The sequence below is a fragment of the Talpa occidentalis genome, unplaced genomic scaffold (genome assembly GCF_014898055.3).
Source record: "Talpa occidentalis isolate TD23 unplaced genomic scaffold, MPIMG_talOcc4v2.1 talOcc4.5, whole genome shotgun sequence".
Lineage (NCBI taxonomy): Eukaryota > Metazoa > Chordata > Mammalia > Eulipotyphla > Talpidae > Talpa > Talpa occidentalis.
This window is the reverse complement of record NW_023604861.1, coordinates 50,047,119-50,071,275: the sequence shown is the minus strand read 5'-3', so window position 1 is coordinate 50,071,275 and position 24,157 is coordinate 50,047,119. Positions and strand designations below refer to the sequence as shown.

General features: G+C 37.2%; 1 protein-coding gene across 3 annotated transcripts in view; it reads right to left on the bottom strand.

The window, feature by feature from the left end:
- FRY (FRY microtubule binding protein) overlaps positions 1-24,157 on the bottom strand; it is a 386,045-nt gene that overhangs the window by 55,073 nt on the left and 306,815 nt on the right. For all 3 annotated transcript variants that reach the window (XM_054701594.1, XM_054701593.1, XM_037527137.2), the window contains 11 exons: positions 18,262-18,344; positions 13,337-13,487; positions 12,699-12,802; positions 11,452-11,637; positions 8,856-9,054; positions 7,356-7,477; positions 4,743-4,930; positions 3,784-3,878; positions 1,997-2,604; positions 908-1,005; positions 375-545 (listed from right to left, as the gene is read on the bottom strand). In XM_054701594.1, coding sequence (XP_054557569.1) covers positions 375-545; positions 908-1,005; positions 1,997-2,604; positions 3,784-3,878; positions 4,743-4,930; positions 7,356-7,477; positions 8,856-9,054; positions 11,452-11,637; positions 12,699-12,802; positions 13,337-13,487; positions 18,262-18,344 — 2,005 coding nt within the window. The remainder of the gene's footprint in view (positions 1-374; positions 546-907; positions 1,006-1,996; positions 2,605-3,783; positions 3,879-4,742; positions 4,931-7,355; positions 7,478-8,855; positions 9,055-11,451; positions 11,638-12,698; positions 12,803-13,336; positions 13,488-18,261; positions 18,345-24,157) is intronic.

The window sequence follows — 24,157 nt, the reverse complement described above, 5'->3', positions numbered from 1 at the left end:
AGTCACATGATAATGCCTTAAATAAGATTTGGACACCCAGAGTAAATTTTCCTGAGCTTTACCATGTACTTATAGGTACTAGTAGAGTAAAAAGAAGAGGTGTGAGCTTTGGAGGCAGCTATACTTAGGTTGAAATGCTGGGTCTGCCACCATTTGACCCAATATGTAACTTGGCTGAGCCTCAGATTCTTTGTTATAATAGTATTTCTATCACTGGATTGTTGTGAGGGTAGAAAATGATTCTAAACATTCTAAATGATGATAATATAGAATAAGCACTCAATAAATGAAATTAAGAGTAGTAGTATCATTTCCATATAGCTGTTTTACCCATGGAAATTTTAATAGATTTTATCCATAATTTAAAAGCTTACCTCTGCAAGGTAGGTGACCATATTCAAGGTAATATCAGCATAGGCTTCATGAAGGTATCTGCAGACCACATTGACCCATGTGGCACAATCTCTTGTGTAGCTGTGTGTTTTATAAAGAGTCATCACATGTGCAAGATTGGAAAGTTTGGGGTTCTTCTCTTCCAAACAAACCTTTTCAGAGAAGAAAATCAATTAGGAATAAAGTATTCTGAGGAATAAGAAGTAAACCTTAGTAATTTTGCTGTCAGTCCTGAGAGTATGGAAAATAGTCACATTTTTTTTTGTAGGTGCTGAAGCACTTGTCTTATTAATGAGCTAATGCAGTTGTCATACATTCTTTCTACCTATTTTCTCAGTAATAAAATTTAAAACAACAATGTGCGTCAGCAACCCAGAGATGTAAATTACTAGAGATAGCAGTTATTATTTTCAGAAATTGTGAAACATATTTTCTTTCTGGGTCTGGTAATTTCTACTACTGGGTCTTCTGAAGGCCTGTGTGGATCTGCCTCGTGTGGAACACTAAGTCATACCTGAGCAATCCTTTCGGCTATATCCTTAGAGAACTGATTGGGATTTTCAAAATGCTGAATCAGCTGGGGCAGGAGACATAAGACATTCAATGGAAACCCTGGATTGGAGAAGATACAGTGAGGATCACTGAATATAAAGTACTCTAACTGTTAACAGTGGGAAGGCACGAAATCAGAATCACAGATTTCATTCTGAAGTGATGCAAAAACAGTCTTTTTAAAGCAGTTTTAACATCATCTAATAAGAAATCCATGAAAAAGGTGCAATCACATCTGTCACAGTTGAGGCACTGAACATACATTTGAAGTTTTCAGATACAGTTGCTGTCTTATTAGGGACTGTTTGTAAATGATGATTACTGGCATAGATTTTAGAAAGCATGTTAAAATGAACTGACACACAAATTTGAAATTTTTATCAAAAAGCGTATTTTAAGAACAGCTTCTCTGAGAGGCCAATCCATTCAATTCTTACTCATGCAATTAAAAACATCCTTTAAAATGATAAAGAGTGGTTTAATACCACCATGTTAAGCTGCTGCTTCATGAAAAGAAGTCTGGGCCACATGCCATGGTATTAAAAAATTTAGTTTGTTGATTTAGCCTAATTCAAAACAACAGAAAAATCAAGGGAATTTTCAAGATGAAAAGAAGAGATCTAGGAGTTAAGAAAGGAGGAAAAAAATGTCTATACAAGAGCAATGAAATAAAAGTATTTGAAATTTTATTTGGAAAGCATAAAGAAATGACTAATAGCTTATGTGCTACTCTATCCCCTTTATACTACTGTCTTAAAAATGTCTTCTACAATATAAATAAGACATTATACAGAATTTAATTGACTAATGTGGATGGTTATTTGTGCTTTGTGGTAAGGTAACATGCTTTTGAAAATATATAATTTGCAACATACAGTGTTGCAAACCAATATTACCTTAATTAAAAAAAATTAAAAGAAAAAACAAAGTATTCTTAAGGAATAATTTCTAGGCAAAATTTTCAAATGCAGTAGGCTTCCATTATCTTATTACACTAAAGGCAAACACAACCATAACCTAATTATATAACAAAGAGTGATTTTGACTTTACCAATGGCTTGGGATGAATCCACCATGGAAACTTTGGACACTGGTGTCAGCAAACTAAAGAGTTGCAGGGTAAGATCTGTGGTGGTGAGGGAAGTGAATCCTTTTAATAGTAGCTGCTGCAACCCTGAGAAGTCTGCCCACTTGAGCTGTGCCTGCAGTTTTTCTAGTTTTTCTCGGTTCTCAGCTTTATCAAGTGGCATGTGAGCCAGAAGTCTATTCAATAACCTTAAGGCCATGAGGTATTCAAACTCAAAATCTGATTCCATCAAGGCTACTGTGACCCAAAAGATGGTAGCCAGCAGGTTGGTTGGATGGTTTATGTGTGATGGGTCTGTGAGACTGTCCTTCAAGGAAGATGCGCTTCTGGTTTTTGAGGAGAGGCCTTGTTGGGTACAAGCTTGAATTCTGTCCAGTGTGGCACTTCGAGGCGGGTCTGAGGATCGATCAACAACACCAAACTTCTTGGGTACAGAGAAGCTTCTTTGATGCCGGCTCCGTTCTGCAGTTGCTGTGTTGCCACTGGCTGTTCCAGGGTTCACATTTAGTTGCCCTGTGCTCTTTCTGCTTGCTGTTAGTTTAGTGTTAGAGCTTAAATCTGGTGATGAAGAGCTGGGTGTAAAAATAAAAAAGTTCAATAGAAAGTCAACATGATCCAGTGAAAAACCAGTCCTTATAAGATCCACTGTCAAATAATAAGGAAGGGAAATCTTTCTTTGAAAACACTACTTTCTATTCAATATTTTCACATTATTAAACTTAAAGGAGTAATTTTCCTTACTCTTAAAGGTGAACTATGAAAAACAAAATAAGAACAATGCTCACCAGCAAAACATTAAAATCAAACACTGACTTTCACTTATTGAACACCTAAAGAAATAAGCAGGTGGCCATAAAGTTTAACGATCTTTCATTTATCTTTTGTTTGCATTTGGGTAGATATAATTATGAAATAAAGCGTATCTAGTAGGCACAAGTTTTAATACTCTAGTAACTGACTGGCAAGTAAGAAATGGAAAGGATATCTAGAGAGAAAACAGTAAATATTTGAGTCTGTCAAAGGAAATTTTTGCACATATAAAAATTTATGAGTAATGATGTCCAAGTCTATTTATGACTGAAAAGATGAAACTTATCAATATTCCTGTTAAAACTGTAGGGTAATACAGAGAAATATGTATGATGTTAGTGATCACACTAAAATTAATCTATTCATAGAAAATGTTCAACTTGAAAATGAAACAAGGCCAATGTGATAAAAGATAATATTACCAACTGAATGTCAAACAAGCTTAATCATATACACAGAATATAGATTTATGAATGACTTGAAATGGGTTGTTAAAAATTTTGTAGGAGAAGAAAGAATTAAATAATAAAAAGAAGAATTTTAAGGTAGGAATTTTTTATTACAACTTTTTATAGGTGGTGATGTGTTTTGTATGTATTAATTAAAAATGGTATTTTTTAAGTTTCTGTTTATAATGCAATATATAGGATAAATACATAAAATTTAAAAAATACTCAGACACAAAAAATAAAATGAAAAATTAATATTTGTATTATTTAGAGATAACACTCATAGTCTGTCTTCCTGGCATTTAAAAATAGTTACATTATGTGTATATATGTATGTTGAAACTGAAGAAAATGTCTTACATAATCTTTTTCAGGTCATGAATAGACTTCAAAAGCTAGACTTATTCTTTAAATTTTGCCCAAAGCCCAGGTATCTCCCAAATATTCATTATATTATATTTGGTTTTGCAATGTCATTAAGCTGGTTCTCACCGAGATAATACAGTTAAAAGATCACTGTTCTTCAAGCATTCAGACAAGTTATCCACGGCAGCTTCCAAAGTAAGGAGTGCTTCCATTACATAACCCTGTGAAACACGCAAAGACAACATTTTGTACTGCTTAAAACTACTGTTAACTTCCTAGAGATAAATTGATTAATGTAAACATTATTCGAAAAATGTTATTATCATTGAAACCCACACAATCATTCCTACTTTAATTTACAAAGTCTGAAAACAAAATTTAAGGGCCACTTATACAATTCAGATGACTGAGGAGTTAACAGATAACTCTAAAGATTTATTTCCCTAGGCTTGAAGTCCTCAACAGATCAATCTCATTTGAAGTCCATCAGGGAGGGGGCAACAAGGCTTAAAGAGGCAAGTGTGGCCCGTTGCTGAGGGAAACGGTGGATATTTGAGATACAAAGTGACTTGTAATGTCCTGGCTTTCAACCTGCTCAGTTCCCTAGTCTCTAGAATCCCAGTCGACATGATCTTCTTGTGGCATCCACAAGCTCCAGTACTTCTGTTCTTCTCAGTTTACCAAAGGCTAATCATAAAGAGAGGGATAGTACGTTGAGTGCATACAAAGGAGATACCCTCTCTGAGTGGGGAGAGTGCACAACTGCATCCTATGTCAGTGGGAAAAAGAGCAAACAATACAAAAGAATTCCCTGAGCCCCTGCTAAATAAAACCAACAAAAACAGCAAAGAAGGAATCACCAAAGAATTTGAGTTATTGGCTCAATAAAACAGGATCCATTCCATTTCTAGAACAATGCCCCTTGGAGTGATTTTTGTAAACATGAAAGTCAACTTCTAAACATACATTGTACGTGTCTAAATGATGACTAACTGGTGAGGAAAAAGAAGGCTCAGAGAAAGATGTTAAACATCCTCATGTTTGAAATGAGAGAAGGATGAGTGCAGTGCTCTTCCCGCCCATACCTGAATCTCATCTCCATGTTCTCCAATCACCTCTACCAGTCTTGAGAGTAGGTCAGATAAGGCATGTGCTGACAAAGGTTGCTTGAGTGCCCGGAATATCTGGAAGGACCTGCCAGCATAATGCCTTGAAGAGCTTGCAAGGGCTGTCTGTAATGCGACTTCACTCAAGTGTTGTTCCAGATGGTAACCTAGGGGACAAAATGCCCAGAGGGTAGATTAGCTGCTATGCTGCAAATTCTGGGACCTCAGCTATCTGTAAATTTAAAACAGGCTAACTATGCAGAGTAGCCTCCTGGTGGCAATTATTTTAAAATTAAAACAAATTTGAATAAATCTTAAAGAATCACAGTGTTGCAGAAAGAATGAGAAGCTTAGGAGTTTGAATTAAGGTTTTGGGACTCTGGGAAGAAACATGCTTTGTGGACATGGTTCCTTAACTTTAACCTATGAATAAGAGCATCTAACTCAGAGTTGCTGTGAAAATTAAACAACTTAAAAAGTGCTCAGTAGTGGGCCTCCCCGGTGGCGCAGCGGTTGAGCACTGAGTTGCGGAGCTGCGCGCGGCCTCTGCGGCGCCGGTTCGATCCCCGGCTGCTCCCCGGCCACCGGAGGAGGGTCCCATATGGCGCACAGACCTCTCCTGCCGCCCGCTGCTCCCCTCAGCAGTGTACTTCGGTCCTTCTGCCTGCTCTGCTCCCCGCTCTGGCTCTGGTGAATTCTCTCACCCTCCCGCGCTTCTGACTGTACCCAGTGCATGTATAAACAAAACAAACAAACAAACCAGCAAACAAATAAATAAAGCATGCCTCTAAAAAAAAAAAAAAAAATTTCAAAGCTTTAAAAAAAGTGCTCAGTAGTATCTGACTTGATGTGGGCTCATAAATGTATTATTATTTATTACTCTGCTATTTTTCTATATTATCCTTCTGAACTATTTATACAGAATACTTTAGTTCCACTCCATTTTTTCACAAAGGAGTTTGTTAGAAACAAATTTTCATAATACTTGTATATGTAGAGGAAAACTGCTAGTGGATCTTGTCAACTCCACATATAACCAAGGTTTGTGCCAAAGTCTTTGGTATTCAGAAGAGTAATTAAATATGCAAATATTCAAATGTAGACATTGCAAAGAGGGCAGCCATAGTTTCAATTTTCTCCTGAATCTGTAATCTCAATCATCAGAATACCACTTGATCAGAAATGAAAATCAGAGGGAAAGCCCATGACTGAATTCTGAGTTATTAAACTGTACACTTTCTTTGCTTCTCTGCAAGAAGAAAACCAAGTCAGAGGACAAGATGAAAAGAGCAATTTTGATTATTTCTACAATCTAGAGGGTTCTGTGTCACATTTGAGGGTCTCATTTAAGTGTACCAGGTGGGATAATTCAATGTCATTGTTCTTTACTGCTTGACACTTTGGTTCTCAGGACAAGTAGATGATATAAGAAAATGTTCCTGCAGAGCAAAGAAAAGCATCCTGGGACATATTCAGTAAGGTAAATACAGGATTAAATCCACATGGGCAGTTCCCAAGTTATGAGTGTATCACATTTTAAAGCAGTTATTTTTATGTCTTTTTATTGTTTTTCAAAACATATATTCCTACTTAAATCATTTGTATGTGGAGCTAGGTGCTCTGAGAATATAAGATAAGGCATTCATTATTTTCTCACTTTATTATGTTCACAGAATCAGAAATTTAGACAAGTTAATGGTTCACAGACAACAGTAAATTTCTCCCTTTGGGCTATGCTGGATAATTAAATGACTTTCAAGTGAGGGAAAATATTAATATAAAAGGTCTTGATATTTCATAGAAATTCCAAGGGGGAACTCAGAATGAGAAATGATAATACTATTCCTGGTATGACTTCCCCTTTCCAGGTTATCAGTATTTCCTTTTTTAAGTATTTCTGATAATGATAAAAGATGTGGTTAATGTCTCAAACTGTGACTTGTGCTAATTATCAGAGCAGCCCAGAAAGCCAGTGAGCCACATTTAATATGGCCAACCTTATGTGTGAAAAAAAGGTAGAGATGGTTGCATCATGCTGAGGAATTAGATTGAAATTTTACACACAAATCAGTCCAGGCCAAATGGAATGTGAATGGAGTTCAGCCAATTAGTCAAATATTATGATGCTACTATAGTAAATAAGAATCACTCTCTGTTCAGAATATCAAATTATTACTGACACAGAAATTTTTAGTAAATATTTTTAAAGTAGAAAATACTTTATCACAAAATTCTTTTTAAAAACTAGTTTGCAAGACTGACAATTTCTCCAATGACAGCCAATAAAAATGATACAATTTTCAGGGTTTTCCTTAAATAAAATTAATACAATAGATACATTTTAATTCTAGTGAGGTAAGGGAAGTGAGGAGAACAGAGACTTGGGGTAAATTAGTTGACAGATGATAATGCAAACAAATATGATATTAACTATCACTCAGGCATATCTGAAATGAGCTTTGAAACGTCCCTGTGAATCGAATATTCTTCCACTATTAATGTCAAACACATTAAATAAAGTGTGGTCATAAGGAGAATGAGCTCTGTTACAGGAAATGATCAAAGTGATATTTGGGGAAATAGGATAAGTACCTGATTTGGAATCTTTAAATACAGATACAACATGACGCAGAAAATTTGTGAGCTGTTCAGCACTTTTTGAGTTTTGATTTTTGGGTGTGATGTCTTCATGGCACCAAAGTGGACCAAATGCCCTTAAACAAAACACAGAAAATGTCAAAAATATAAATAACACTTTACATTTTTTAATACTTTGGAGTTCTAATGCCAAAGGTGCAATATATGTTTTTAAAATTTTACTAATTAATTCAAGGATAAATTTCAGTCCTATAAAGTTGAAAGCATACAACAGATCCAGCTATCTTATAGAGACATACTTTTTCTTGTATTTTACTTACACAATGATTCACAAAGTGAAAACCTCTCAAATTACCAGAACAGTGTTTGACATACAATGAGTATTAAGTGTCTGTTACATAAAAATGTTAAATAAATAGATTTAGACACAAACTCAACTTGCACAATATAGCATTTGCAGAGATAATGCTTTAATCACGATCTCATCATTAGGTTGCCAAATACAGTAGAACCAAATTGAAGATACAGCCTCTGTTGTCTCCTTGGTTTCTGACAGTAACAATGGAATAAAGCCAGGTGGGAGAATTTCAAAGAACACCCTTCCTGACATATGGTATTGACAGTGGTGAGTGGTGGCACTATCTTCCTTCTCCACAAGCCATCAGGTCTCTGAAGTAGCGTGTATGTGGGCACGGTCGGCCATCCTTCCTAAGCTCCTGCATAAAAAATCCTATGTAAGCTGTGAGTTGTGCAGAACACTCTGAGTCATTCATTAAGGAAAGATAATGCTCTTTTACCATTTTTTTGCATTAATGCAAAGAAATATCTTGTGAGATGCTTGATAACACCTACACAGACTAGGCTTCCAGTACTTAACTCACTCTGACTTCTACCTGATCTTAACTTATATCTGACTGTGGGATGCTAGGAACTGTGAAGTCTTACAAGCAAAATTGTTCATTAGAACAAAGAGAAGACCCAAATAGACAGTATTGCTTGCAGTTTTCCTTCATTTCATTTCATTTTAGTATTAGTTTGATTCCCTTCTAATCATGATTCCTATTACTCTTTCATTTATAAATGACTCTTTGGATTAGATGAGCAGACAATAGTATCCCCTGCAGCTGCTCCTGGGTGGACTGTGGCTAATATCTTTGGTTTCCAGAGCAGTGTTCCTTGCCAAGTTTCAGAACTCCCAGATGCTGGCAGCTCTAACAGATGATTAAAGTCATGTTCACTGCAGGCGCTACCATCTCCTGCCTCCAAGGGCTGCATCACTGTTATACATGAAATCTCCCTGCCAATCAACTGTGACATCAGTGCGATCTTAGACAACTTCTACAGTCTGTCTTGTACACAAACTTCAGCAGATGCAATTTAGATGAGACTTTGTTAGGATTCTTAGCTCACTTTTCCATCTGTGTGGTCTCAAAGTGATGGCATATTCCCAAAAGACTGAAAAAATCAGCAGCCTGTCTTCTGACCCCTCATTACCTGGTTGTCAGAAACTCAATGAGCTTGTTTGCTTTCTCATCCATTTCAGCAGCTGTGTCCGCATCTTCTACCTCTTGAGTCATCTGAGGGAGGTTCCCACTGCTGCCTCCCAGGCTGATGCTGGAGGAGGTGGAACTGGAGCTCAGCCCTGAGTCTGGCACTGGGGAAGACTGGTCCTCTCTCAGGAAGTCAAAGCCACCTGGTGAGAGAAGAAAGTCATGATGGAAAGTGCCAGGCAGGGTACTTAATGTGGTGAGGAGGTAGTTAGGTGGTACTTAGGTGGTAAGGAGGCAAGGTGGTACACACAGAAGTGTGTAGCTATTATATTTTTTGGGGGAAGACACTTGAGGCTATGGCTGTGCTTAAGCAAGACTGGTTTTCTTTTCTTGCTTATGGAATAGTTGCATCGCTATGCAAATCAGTGTATTTGGTAATAGGGTGATCTGCTGTTTTAATTGATGCTTTCTGCAAAAGAAGATGTGTATGTATGTGTGCACAGGTTGATAAATAGTTTCACTATACATTTGGATCTATGCATTGGACTATACATCTGTTAATAATCTTTTCCTGTGTATAAGGCTACTTATACACAGGAAATGATCCCATTTTTGAGAATACTAATCAATTAATGACTGATGAATAAGTTACACATAATGTTTTTGAGTAAATGTGCCCAGAATCATGAATATTTTGTGTACATTATTTATATTGTAATAAAGTATGTCTCATGGTATTCAAATGTGATATAAACATATACTATGTTTTTTTCTCCCCACTATACATTTGGTTATCATGTGTTATGGATTTGAAAATGTATACACATGACCTTCCTTTCCCCATACTTTTTTTTTTTTTTAAAGATTTATTTATTTATTTATACAAGCACTGGGTACAGTCAGAAGTCGGGAGGGTGAGAGGATTCACCAGAGCCAAAGCGGGGAACAGAACAGACAGACTGATGAAGTACACTGCTGAGGGGAGCAGCGGGTGGCAGGAGAGGTCTGCGCGCCATGCGGAACCCTCGCACAGCGGCCGGGGATTGAACCGGCGCTGTAGAGGCTGCGGGCAGCTTCGCAACCCAGCGCTCAACCGCTGCGCTACCGGGGAGGCCCAGGCTTTCCCCATACTTATTAATCATAAAAAGCATGAAGTTCAGGTGTGTCTGATAGATAAATTAGGAGTAAGGGGCCATGGATTTCAATATCATCTCTGTCATTTATTATATAATCTTAGGAGGTTGTATGGCTTTGTACCTCAGTTTCCTATTGTAAGATAAAGATAATTCCAATCAGAGAGGTTTTTAGTGTGGATCTGAAAATAACTATAGAACTAGGTGCCCAATCAATATTTAATAAATGTATACAAAGAGGTGATAATTCCAAACCTTTTGTGTACCTCTTCCTTACATAATATAGCTTCAGTCATTTTTAACTATCTATTTTTGTCTTGTCTATGGATATTGTGGTTTGTCTTGTAAATCTCCATTTTGTGTCATATCAGTGGCACAGTGAATGCAAAACTGATGTACTCAGAGACACACAACTTACGGACAGTATACTTTTCCCAGGCTAAGGCCACATGCTTAATGGAATATATCCTTATCCTTGGGAGTCAGAACAGTCAGAACTCTTCAGACTCTTTTAAATAAGCATCTATAGTAAAGAGAGGTTTGTGTCTCTCAAAGGTTATTGATGGATTATTTTCAATTAAGTATAACTCAATTCAAAATAAAGAACTTAAACTGAGGTGAGTGTTCCTTTCATCTCAGTGAATGATTTCACATTTGTTTCCCCAGAGACATATCTGTAAAAACATAAGACAGTGCAAGTGTCACAAGTGATGAAGAAAAGGTAATTCCTTCAAGGTTATGAAGAAAGTCTGTCATATGAAATACACTGTATCCAGTGCTAATATAATGTATAAAATAATAGGTCAAAAAATAGTTCCAGAATTCTGTTAGTTCATCATCATTGAAGATACTATAAATGTTCTGGTTCTAAATGAAACACCACCTATCAATCATTTTGGGGAAGTTTTTATGACCCAGTAGAGTAATTTCTTTGATTTAGCTAATGCTTTTTGTTCTCATTTCTAAAAAGACATTTTTGGTTTCAAAGCAGCAATGGTTTTTAAATAGATATCCATTATTGGTGCCTTCCAGAAAGGTCAGTCATTTAATAAAGTGAAAATTCCTTCAGGGGATTGAGAAGGTACACAGTGATATATCTGGCACATTGCAAAGATCTGCTCTTAAGGTGATAAAGATGGTCACTATTCTCTGCATTCTCATCTTTCAATGTTCTAGACTGATGCTCTCGGTCAACGGACATTTTAATTTTTGATGCATCAGTAGGAACATATTTAATGAGAGCAACAACAACAATAATAATAATAACTGTATTTGAAAATGTTCAATAATGAAGGAGGATTTTGAGAGACCATTTAAACCTCAAGTGAAACAGTGCACATTTATGTGCTGTTATTTTATCACTTGGGAAGTTAGGAGATAATAGCATTAGAACTTGGACTCCATTGTCACCTTCAGTGATCTTCACTTCTGTGACTGTCTCAGGTGCTCTGTCACACCTTCTGTTACCTGTGTAGAGATATTCAGGCTGGTAAGCAGGCTGAACTGTTAGAGTCTTGGCTTCACCCATCTCTCGAGTCTGCAGGAGCACAGAAGCAATGGCATGAAAATTGCTGTTGCAAGAGAGGGCAATCAAGAGGTGAAGAAGCAATTTTTTGCTGTGTTCAAAGACTTCAGGCCGGTAATGGTCCAAACCTAGAACAAAACAGTGAAAGCTTTTAGTATAAACGAATTTTAAGCTCGTTTAGATTCCAGGGATAGTAAAGATTCCTTGATATCCAGGAGGAGCAGGTTAAAAGAATGTTTAGTTTCCTTTGTTATTGTTTGTGTTACCAACATAAAGAAGTTGGGCTTAGGAAAAATAAAATGTTTTATTGTTTAAATCCAATGTTCTCATAAAATGCTGATAGATGGACTTTCCTTGACCTCTCAAGGAAAGCGTTTGACATGGTTAGCATTCCTCCTTCTTGAGATGTTCTCTTCCCTGGATCTTTCTGTTACTAGAGGCTTTGAATTTTATTCATTCCTATAACTGAACTCTGAGTCTCCCTAGTTAGTTGCTCCTCTTCTTACTTTTGCTTTACTAATCTGGTATTCTGAAAACTCAGTGCTTGGACTGCTGTGCATTCCATGTTCCTCTCTATGCACTGACAGTGCCTCAAGGCTTTAAATTTACCACATCTAGCCAGAGACTCTCAAAGAGGTCCAACTTGTTTTGGGTATCTTTATAGATATAGCATTAGTGATACAGTACTCTAAGTTATAGTAATAGAAAACTTTTTTTTTTTTAAGATTTATTTATTTACTTATACAAGCACTGGGTACAGTCAGAAATGCGGGAGGGTGAGAGAATTCACCAGAGCCAGAGCGGGGAGCAGAGCAGGCAGAAGGACCGAAGTACACTGCTGAGGGGAGCAGCAGGCAGCAGGAGAGGTCTGCCCGCCATGTGGGACCCTCCTCCGGTGGCCGGGGAGCTGCCAGGGATCGAACCGGCGCTGCAGAGGCTGTGGGCAGCTTTGCAACCCAGCACTCAACCGCTGCGCCACCGGAGAGGCCCTATAATAGAAAACTTTTAACAGTGTCTGATGAACCAAAATTTTGGAGCAGCTATCACAAAAAAGGTAAGAAAAAGTGGAAGAGACTAAATATTCCAGAAATGAGGACAGCAGGATGTTAATGTAAAAAGAAACCTTTATGGATGATTTCTAAAGGTTTTTGACCCTATTGGCTAGAATTCCTCTTAGATCCGGTCTTACCTAAGAAGACAGCATGAAGTAATAATGGTAGATGAAGAGCCCAATCTTCTCTTACACTGTGATCCACCACCATCTCAGTCATAAAAATTACAGCAATATTGCACCTAATCAATGAAATGATGAAATTAATGTAACTTCTGAAGAGGATGAACATACATTGATAGATTATTAAGTCACAATTAAATACAACTCTCAAGCCTTGCTGAAGAATTATGTAAGACCCTTATTCCAGGGAAGTGGAGTTTAACTTCGGACAGCACAGAGCTCTACAAGAAAAAGAATCATTGGTTGAGCTAATCACATAGTGGAGTCTATAGTCACTCTGTAGTAAGAACTGAGGGATGAAGACAAACAGACGACAAAGACCCTCTCTTCAGGTTGCTTGCAATCTAAAACGCATAACTGATTGAATACCCATATCAATATTTCATCAATGAAAATTCAAGGGGCCACAAGGCAGCTTTGCACATTGCTGAGTATTTGACTAAACACTGCCCATATGCTGAGAGCTGGCATTCAGGTCATGCATGGTCCCTCTGATTTCAAGGTTCATTACATTTGGTTTTCCTTTTCTCATAGGAAAAAAAGTCCAGTCAAATCTAAGGGGTCATTTCCCTCTACTTTCACATGCTGCTCACCTGTGCAGTGGCCCCCGGGGAGTGATGGTCTCTGGGAGGTAGTCAACCAGGGGGGCCCAGCATCCTCCAGTACAAGGCATGGGTAATGGCTGCGGCTGTTTGGTCTCCGTAATTGTCAACAACCAGCCAGTGTAAGGAGAAATTGGGTCATCTGTAGGGTGAGAAAGATAAGTGGGTTTTATTTTTAGGGAGAGAAAAACTTTCATTTTCCCTACTTGGTATTTTCAGAAAGAATCTTACAAATTCATGCTTGTAAAATTCCCTTCTAATCATTCAATTTGTTGAGTATGAATTATATAATCAAATGGTTAGAATTACTTGATTTGTTTTCTTTCATTTTTTGGATACCTAATTTAAAGTTATTCATTAAGCAGCAATGGAAAATACAGATGCGTATACACACACACACACACACACACACACACAATTTAACGTGACTTCCTATTCTGAAAAAGCCTGCTCTTTCTCCAGTCTTCCCCAACTCATTAAAATTTCATATTTCATATTTCCAGTTAGCAAGGATGAGAGCCCAGTGTCATTCCTGACTTCTCTTTCATATCTCACACACAACTCAAAATCATGATGATCATGAGGATGATAGCAATAAAAATAATACGAACAGAGTACTTACATTATCCTAGGTACCATTCTATGCACCCCACATATTAATAGCCCAACAACAGGTACCTATTACCCCTATTTTATAAAGAAGAAAGTGGTAACTTGCATCAACACGTTCAGTGAACGTCATTTTCCTTCGCATCATATCCAGAATAGGATCACTTTCCCCCATCCCCACCACTGCCATCCTCCACTAAGCCACGGCTCTCCTTACTGTCTCCGTTTCCATTCTTGCCTCTCTATAGAGCAGCCAGAGCAATCTTTTGAAACAGAAGTTTATTTGTCTTTTTCTTTGCTTAACCCTTTTTCATGGCTACAATTTATATGCAAATGAAATCTAAAATCTATACTGTGGCCTTTGAGGCCTCATAAGATCTTCCTCATGTTACTATCTTGGCTTATCTCCTCTGCCAAGTACCTTGCCCTACCTCAGTCATCCTGGCTTTCCTGCTGTTCTGTGGTCATGCTAGACTGGGTACCACCCACCTTCAGAGCTTTCATACCTTCTCTTCACTCTGGCTGACATGCTCTTCCCCAGACAGCTGTGGAACTTGCTCCTTTACTTCTCAAATCTCTGCTCACTGTATCACTACATCATAGAGGATTTCTGTGACCATTTTATTTAAAATCCAACTATGCTCCCAATCGCTTTCTATTCCTTACCTTAATTTAGTTTTCCTCCCTGGCACAGATCACCAATTTACTGGCACTGACTGCCTCTATAACCCCCATATCTAGCATAAGTTCCATGAATGGGGAGACTATCTCTATTTTTTTCATTGCTGTTACCCTAATATTTACAACAGTTTCTGGCAGGTAGTAGGAAATCAATGAATACGTTTTGAATTAAGGAACTTCCTTAGCAATATCTTTAAAATAAGCACAGCCATAAGTTTCATGGAGTTATTTCTTACAAATCACTCAACATAGGCCAGTGGCATTGAAGACAACTAATTTTATTCAGAGTCACATGATATGACCCAGCTATAAAGTTTAAGAGAAACTGGCTTAATCCAGGAACAGGCTTTAGTGTATTAAGAGGAAGGATGTGTTACATTTTTAGTCAATTTCTCATAAATATAGTTATTCTTGGTTGCATTTTTGAAAGCAATAAGAGGCAGCTGATTCAATGCTGTTGGTCCAGTGCAGAATGCTGGCCTTCCTAGTTAGCAGGCTGGTGGAAGGCAGGCCTTGCGATTGTGAAAAGTGAGGCTCTAATACTAGAAACCTCACTAAGCGATACCCTACTACTTCTCCTGGAATGTGAGCTAAGGAGTTTCCAGAAGAACATGATTTTCCTCAGAAAAGTGATTGTTAGCTCTAATACACCAACAATGGAGAAACTGAAACCCTGTAATTCTATGCCAGGAAGCATGCCCATAATAATTTTAGCCCAGAAAAAAATTAAAGCAGGCATAATATTCACTCATCTCAGTCCTTGCAGTAAATTACCTACAACTCATCTCACTTCAAGCAAATTAAATTTTTGAAATTTGTCCAGGTTAATTGTAAAATATGCTGCTAAGTAATAAGCTACTCTGTGATAAAACTTGAAAGGGGAGCAAAAGTGGGAGAATACTGAGGAATTATAAAAAGAAATAAGAGATTTTTGTTAGGAAAAAACTCACAGTTCTTTGTTCCAATGACATTTTTAGATATATATCCAACCAGCAAAAATTGTTAAGCAGGATTAAGTTGCCTAAAACTGTTTTTTTAATTAGATCTAAACCATTATGACTCAGCTGCTACCCAATTTAACTAGTTGTATTCTTATTATGGGGTTAGATACATCAGCACCTGGTCTTGGAAAATAACCCTCATATTTTGATTAATTTCTGAAAAAAAAAGTTAATATAATCTTGGTAGGAAGTTACTTTATGGACCTAGGTCTAAGTCAATTTACTTGCCCATTTTATGATATAGTTTTAAAATACAAAATACATTTAAGAGTTTGTACACAGAGCTTCCTTTTGGATTCACCTAGACTGAGAACCATCGGGCTGGTAGGTCTCTGCTGATCCCTTCTTATTCTTCCTCCTTCTGCTTATCTCGCAGGCATACAGGGAGGTAATTGATCTTAACATGAATCATATTCCTGGACATAGGAATTTGGAATTGAGCCTACTAGCCTTTGCTTCTCTTGTGGCATAATCTATATCGATCAATGGGTAGCTGAAACGAAAAATACACCAGGGACTCCCCAGTTACTTGAACATGTTCTTGCCTATTAGACAAGCTGCTTCCCCTGGAACAGCCAAAATCAAGTTCTATTTTGAAAACTTAGATAAAAGACTTTAGTAAAAGTTTTATGGACTTTTTGTGATGAACCGTTCTTTGAATAGCTTGATTTCAATTTTTCTTAAAACGAGTAAGCTAAACTATAAGCTCTTAATGTCCAAATCACATGCTATGAACTCTAACTTCTCCGATCAGTGATGGTAATCATATAAAGGATATAAGTGATACATGACAACTGAATTCAAATTCTGTGCCAAAATTTCCCATTAAAATGCTATTAATTCTGGTACAATAAACCAAATATTTCTAAGATAGACATAGCAATGAAGACTTCTTTTTATGTTTATCTGAATTCGTAGTAGTTTCTTTTCTCTTTACAAATACTGGTTTTACTTCATTTTTCTCTTTATCTCCCAAGTCAATGATTTGAGTTTCCATAATGACATAATTATTATCTCATTTTATTATAGCTATTCTCTGAAATTCAGTATTTTAATATTTATAACCAATGAGGTTTTAATGCCAGAGGGCTGAAAAGACATATTTTCAAAATGATTTTAATTACTATAGTGTTGATGCCAATTTTTTAAAATCAACCAATCAGCAAAGGACAAAACTATAACATAAACTCCACAGTTCTAGAGTGTTATGCTTTGTTATCCCCCCATCTGTTACACTCTGGGGGAGTCAGCATTTGACTGGTTAACTTCACATGATTCAGTTTTTCTCTCCTCAAATTTTGGGTTATCAAATACTGATTGTAATAAGACTTCCTCTGAATCAACAATTATCCATTTCTCTTCTTCTGTAAAATCTGATACTCTCTAGAACTGAAGGTCTGTGTGAGCCTGCTTGGTGATGGGATGGTACAGGCCCTTGATGGGGAAAATATAGCTTTATTTTACCTCATACTGATTGGTTCTAGTACAAAGTTTTAGAAGGACATAACTGAAACTTATGGCAATTAAATATGGATTTTAGGCAATCTTTACATTGGTATTCTGAATTGCCTGTGTATGCACTAAGATGTAGAGCAAAAGCACCCGAAATGAGGTGTCTAGAACTACTTAGATCTGCCCTCACTCTGCACAGTTCCATAAAAACAAAATAATCCAACGTGACAACTACAAAGGCCCTATGCATGACTGACAAAGTGAACCCAAATCATGAAATATCATTTATGATTTTACCAAAATAGACAAATTCCACCAGATAGTTTTATGGATTTTCTTAGCATCCCTAAATGTCACTGGGAGTAGTCTTCTGTTCTAAAATTTCTGTAACTCAAGACGAAGTAATACCTTTTACCTGCTTAGTGTTTAGAGAAGCTATTCAGGACTTAAAATCAACAAGTTTATTGACCTTTTAGATTTTCCCAGTTTCCCAAGCTACAAAGAAATTTCTGTCATAATGGTTTTTCCCATGTGATTTGGACATTTACCAAGATTTTCACTTGGCTACTGAGACTATGCCATTGAGAGATGCAGTATAAAAACAGATGCAATCCTGTGCCCTGACTCACAAAACTTAAAGGTTAAATCCACTCCCCAGAAATTGAAAAATTGAACTGCAACATTTGTTTCCTAGTGGGACAATTACTTATTAGCCTTTCCCAACACTACTGCCAAGAAAAAAAAGCCAAGAATTTTTATAATTGTGATTTGGCCACTGTCTGTCTTCTTTTTACTTGATCATTTGTGTAGTTGGATGAAATGTTTACATGATATTTACAGGCCTCCTTATAGTAACTAGAAAAAGAATAATTGAGTTACTCATTTTCCAATCATCTGCCCTCTGCCGAAACCCACGGCTTGTAGATACTCTTTGTTTTAAAAAAGAAATCAATTTATTTATTTTCTTACATCATTCGTTTCTGAAAAGTATCTTATTTCTTCCCTCAGATGCAGTTCTTGTACTTCTCTCACCACTACGGACCCTGTGAACCATTACCACAGTCCCTTGTGCTCTTCCCTCCCCTGTTTTGACCCCACCTCTCCCCCTCCTTTGATGTATGCCTCAGATCTATGGTCAGCTTGCAAAGGTTTGTCTTTTTTGTAGGTACTCACTCTTATCCTCATCATACGATCCTCCAGAGCTATTGCTGTACCTTGACTCGAGGCGAGTGTGGGCTCTGATGACATTACTAAACCTTCAAATACAAGAACAGCCATCATGAATGTTGATATGTTTGTATGTGCTGTTACTCATAATCATATACTCTTATTTAGTGGTTGATTTTTAGCAACTAGCTTGATGGTGCTTTTCCTAAAGAATACTGTAAAAGTTATACCCCAAATATTTCTTCTTTCTTTGAGAGGGCTTTTGTAAGCACAAATTCAAACTCCGAAAAGATAAATATTTCAGATTAAAATTTGACTTGAACTAGAAAGTTGTAACATTTTTTTGGAAAGAAAGTGGGCCTGATATTGAATGGTATGCCTCCCTTATCCACATAGCCTGGTATATGGCAGGGAATCAACAAATAATTGTTGAATGATTGAGCAAGTGAATATAAATAGAACTGGAAACACACAAAAGTAGTTTTACAAAAAATCTTGGGACTTTACTGGCTCTAAAGTTTCCCTCCTTAAAATGATCTGAGGGTTTTTAGGAAAAGGTACTGGAATGTCATATAACTAAAGGGACTCATTTTGTTTGATCTCTCTTACAACTGGGTAAGAAGTAATTTAAAAAAAGTCATAGCAAAAGTGAGAGTAATGTCACAGGCAGTATCTAATTTAATTTTGCTCACTCATCTTTCTGATAGGCATTATTTACTTTGCAAATGAGGAAACTGAGGTTGAGTGAGGTTAAACAATTTGCCCAGTGTCAACCAAAATAGGTGGCAGTGTAGGGATGCCTTAGTGCCATGCTGCCTCTAAGCAGGTCACATGCTACTTCTATGACCCTGGAGAAGTCCTTGAAGGACCTGTTTCTACACGTGCCAAAAAGGTATTCCTTCACCATTTCTTTCACCGGAATTGTTGCAGGAATCAAAAAGAAAAACAAAATGATGTGAGAATGTTTCCAAAACTGTGAAACACTGTCCAGTTATAGGGTTTCAGTTATTATACTTCTACTTTGGATTTTTAGAATCTGTTCTTTTCTCTTCAGGGCATGAAAGACTTTCAAATCAATAGCATTTTCATCATTTAAAGAACTCTAAGGTAAGGCAAGGTGTGGCTGAGTGAAGATGTATGTCAAGTAGTATGTCTATATTTATTTTACATAAAGTGACATGAAGCAGATTCTACCATCTAACTTAAATGCAGCCAAAACAAAGAACTAAGATTATCTAGAAATAGCTGGGAAACTAAAATCAAAATTGGTTTGTCCCTGTCCATTACATGGCTGTTCTGGCCCTAACTGACAGCACATCAACTCTCTAGTTCCCATTGGAAACACTGGAAAATGCAGGGCTATCTGTATTTACCAGTTATAGAGAAGGAGTAATGTTTCAGGTAACAGTACTGGATGTGACATTAGATGCCCACATTGCAGGCGTATAATCTTACAACACTGCCCCTGCGATCCAGATTTGCTGGATAAAGAAGTGTACTAACTATAAAGACTATCATGACTTTGGTTTTAGTCACTTAGATATTTGCAGCAACTGGTTTTTTGGGTTTTTTTTTTTCCATCCTGAGACAGCCATCTTTTCCCCAGAAACTGTGTATTTCAAATATTCTGCACTGTCATATCTTTCAGATTATGACTTTGGAAAGTTGAGGGTATCTGCCTAGTTTCATACAAATAAGACTACACAATCATGTAAATCAGAGAGGTACTTATGAAATTAAAAAGTGACAAACGTATTATCTTCTGAAGCAATGCCTTAAACATATTTATGCTGATAAATGCAAAGTTATAAGCAGCATATGCAGAGCCCAGACATCTTTCAGTCAGTTACGGAAACAGGGTGAAGAAAGCATCCCACATCTGGAAGTTTGCACAGGACAGAGTGCTCTGTGGCATGCCGAGAGATTCATGAATCTATGCTGGCTTTATAGCCATGCTCGGGAGGACCCAGTGAGGAATCATAGTATGGTGGCAACTCTTCTCTTTTCCTTTTTGAAATAGATCTAAAGGAGCGTTAGGTAGAGTTTATGAGACCAAAAAGGAGAGGACTAAGCCCCTTCCAGATTATTCTCCTTATTCTGGAGTAAAGTTAAGGAAAAAGTAAAAAGTGACTCTCAAGAGCTTCCAGATTATTCTCCTTATTCTGGAATGAAGTTAAGGAAGAATTGAAAACTGATTCTCAAAAGTAAAATCTATTATTTCCCTCTGCTTTCCTGGGTTGAAGAAATTAATTTTGGATCTTGGCCAGAGAAATTTCAAGGACTAGGTAACCAAATAGTCTTCTAACACCACAGGTACAGATTTTAAGGATTATATTACAAAAACAGCTCTGGGAGAAAAATCAGAAGTATGAAATATTTTTCTCAGTTTTATCTTGGTGATTTAGCTTAAATTAATAATTAGCAGCTCTCTTTAGATTACTAATCTCTGTCCCTGTATCAACACAGATAGCCAGAACTTTCAACTGTATGCAGCTGAAATTCCATATAATAAATTCTTTCATGGAACTACAAATTTATAAAATAAGTTTTTATTTAGGGTTGGGCTTCCCTGGTGGCGCAAGGGGTTAAGCACCGCACTATGAAGCAATCCACAGCCTCTGCAGCACTAGTTCGATCCCTGGCCGGCCTGCCAGAAAGAAACCCACATGGCGAAGCAGACCTCTCCTGTCTCGCCCGCTGCTCCCCTCAGCGGTGTGTTTCAGTCAGCCTACCTGTTCTGTTCCCCACTTTGTCTCTGGTGAATCCTCTCACCCCCCTGCATCTCTGGCCTGTACCCTGGCTTTTGTATGCATAAATAAATAAATCTTAAAAAAAAGTTTTTATTTAGGGTTGATGTGTTGAAAACATGGTGATTGTTTTGCATATTTTATAAACTGCAACAAATGGTTATTTTAGTAAAAAATATGTGTTCACTTTGTTGATTAATAAAAAAATCCTACATGATAAATCTTTCTTAGCATTTAGGTACTTTAAGTAAGTACCTTCCAATTAAATTTTTTAATGCACTTTTTGAAAGTTATGAAATGACTATATTTTCATGTACATTTTGGTTATTTAGGTTAGGTTAATATAAACATTGTGTGGTTATCCTTAAGACTTTTGATACAAATATCTTACTTTCATCTTAGCTCTTATTTTTAAAAAATATTTCTTTTCAGGTATATTGGTTTACGTAACACTGTGTAAGTTTCAGGTGTACAAGTTGGCTCTTGTTCTTTTACTCTTGTTTTAATGGTTCTCTTATTATCAGCTATCTGAATGTTTTGTCAGTTGGTATGGTATTATTGCATATTACTGAATTGTATCAAAGAACCATTAATCTAGTTATAAAGAAATGGCACAGATCTGCTGCTTTGCATGACTTCATGGTTACAACTTCCTGGAGACCAATCATGTGTACTGGTCATTGGCACCTCAGGGGTTGTGCCAGTATTTCTAACCACTGTTATCTCTGTAGATTCTTTGCCTACATGGATTATAAAGAACAGACTTAAAAACTGCCTTCTATAATGGGGTTAATGAAAGGAAGGGAGGAAGGAATGGTCTTAAGAAAGCTCATCCATTTATGGGACTGTGATATTTCTCTAATTTTCATTTACACACTGAATAAACACTTAAAAATGCCTACTATAGGCAGCAAAGTAGACTAATGACTGAGGATAAAAATAAGTGTAAAAGACAGTCTCTGTTTCCCAAGAACTAAAATCTAGTAGTTGAGACAGACATAAGTACAAGTGCTAATAAACCAACATGACAGGGTCTATAAAGAAGGAAAGTGAAGAGTAAAAAGATTTTTTTAAAACAAAGATTTATTTATTTATACAAAAACTTGGGCACAGAGCAGATGTGTGGGAAGGTGAGAGGATTTACCAGAGGCAGAGTGGGGAACAGAACAGGCAGACCAACTGAAATACACTGCTGAGGGGAGCTGCGGACAAGACAGGAGAGGTCTGCCGCGCCATGTGGGTTATCTCTCTGGTCAGCCAGGATTGAATATGCACTACAAAGGCTGCAGACAGCTTCACAGCACTGCGCTCAACCGCCTATGCCACCAGGGAGGCCCTAAAAAGGTATTTTAGGCTAAGAACACAGACAACTTTGATAGAAATGGAGATTATGAGAGAAATCATGTAGGTGGAATAGAATCAATGGACCAGCAGTATCCTTTGGGACAGGACATGTATATGTATATATAATATGATCAATCAATATATTTCTAGATTGATGGATATTAAAATCAATATGGAAGAATCTGATGCATAGGAATATGTATGAAAATGTGAGTAGATAACTGTCTGAGGTTTTTTAATGGCCAACAGACATCTGGTGATTTCTCAAGAAAAGTCTCTCATAAAGATGTTCTCTGGTCTCAATATGATAGAGATGACTAGCTTCTGCATTTCAAAAGTCCCCATTAAAAATTTAGGCAAGGGACCTCCCTGGTGGCGCAAGGGGTTAAGATGCAACCTACAAAGCTATCCGCAGCCACTGCAGCAGGAGTTCGATCCCCAGCCAGCCAGGGAGCTATCCACATGGTGCAGCAGACCTCTTCTGACTTGCCCGCTGCTCCCCTCAGCAGTGTGTTTCTGTCAGTCTGCCTGTTCTGTTCCCCGCTGTGTCTCTGGTGAATCCTCTCACCCCCTCACCTCTGGCCTGTACCCCAGTTCTTGTGTGCATGGATAATTAAATATTTAAAAAAATTAAGCCACGACACTTTTGGTTAAAGAGGCCTTTTGGTGATATTTCTACCCTAAATAAAATTGAGATGGAAAACTCAGATTAGACAATTAAATGATAAAAATGTTATAGTTTAGTACTAAAGTAAAAATATCTATAGAGACAAAATGTAATGTGTTATTTTAACTATAAGGAATTTTTCCAAAGATGGGATGAGCAATATAGATTGAAAAAAATGTGAATTAGTAATCTCTGTGTTACTGATGAGTGGAGTATGAAAACCTTTATTCATATCCGAGAAAGGAAGAAAGGCCTAAACAGAGAACTATAAAGGACAAGGTCTATAATTCTTGGTACACTAGTGTTGGTCTTTCAGCCTGAAGGAAAGCGTATCTGGAAAAGCATCTGCTTAAATGTACTGCAGCAACCTGGAACAGACTGAGGAACTTGCTAAATGCCTGGATTAGAAATGAGCCTCCAGAATCCCAGCCCTTCACCAGGTAATCTTCCCCTGGCAGCCCCTGCCACATTCTTACACACAGAGGGAAATCCTAGAGATAGTCACAAAGCATCTGGGGCATTTTAAGATAAAAGAATCATTCTTATTATTTTGGCTCATTATATTTCCTCCAATATGGATCCATGAGTATCTCATCATTGTTACTAATTTCTCAAGTGGAAAGGCTCCCTATTATTTTTACTAGAAAATGCTTAGGTTAAGGAGTTCTCAACGCCATGAGAATCACACTATATTTCTCTGCTCTTCACAATCAACTTCAGGAAATGTGGATACATACTTTATTTACTTATCAGTAGTCCCTGGGCAACGTGAAGGCAGAGCTATAGGCAAGAGAAATATTATTAAAGAGCTAACGAGAAGAGAACAGAGGCTTATTTATAGTGCCACGATGTGACAAAGCCAAGGTAAAATAAGAATGGTGATATTTCCTAGAACACACATCATGATAACTACTTTATTGCTAAGAAATTATTCCACAGACTTGAAAATTTCATATGGAAATTCCCTCTATTTCTGGATGATCTATACCCATTAGCAGAACAACTTGTGGTTTTCATTAGGCCCTGGGGTAAGTGGGATTCAACTAACAGAAAAATAACCTTCTTAATCTTTCTCTTCTCTGGCTTTGCTCAGAAGAAACTGTTATCTTTAGGGATATACAGAGCAGAGTTGGAAAGCCAATCT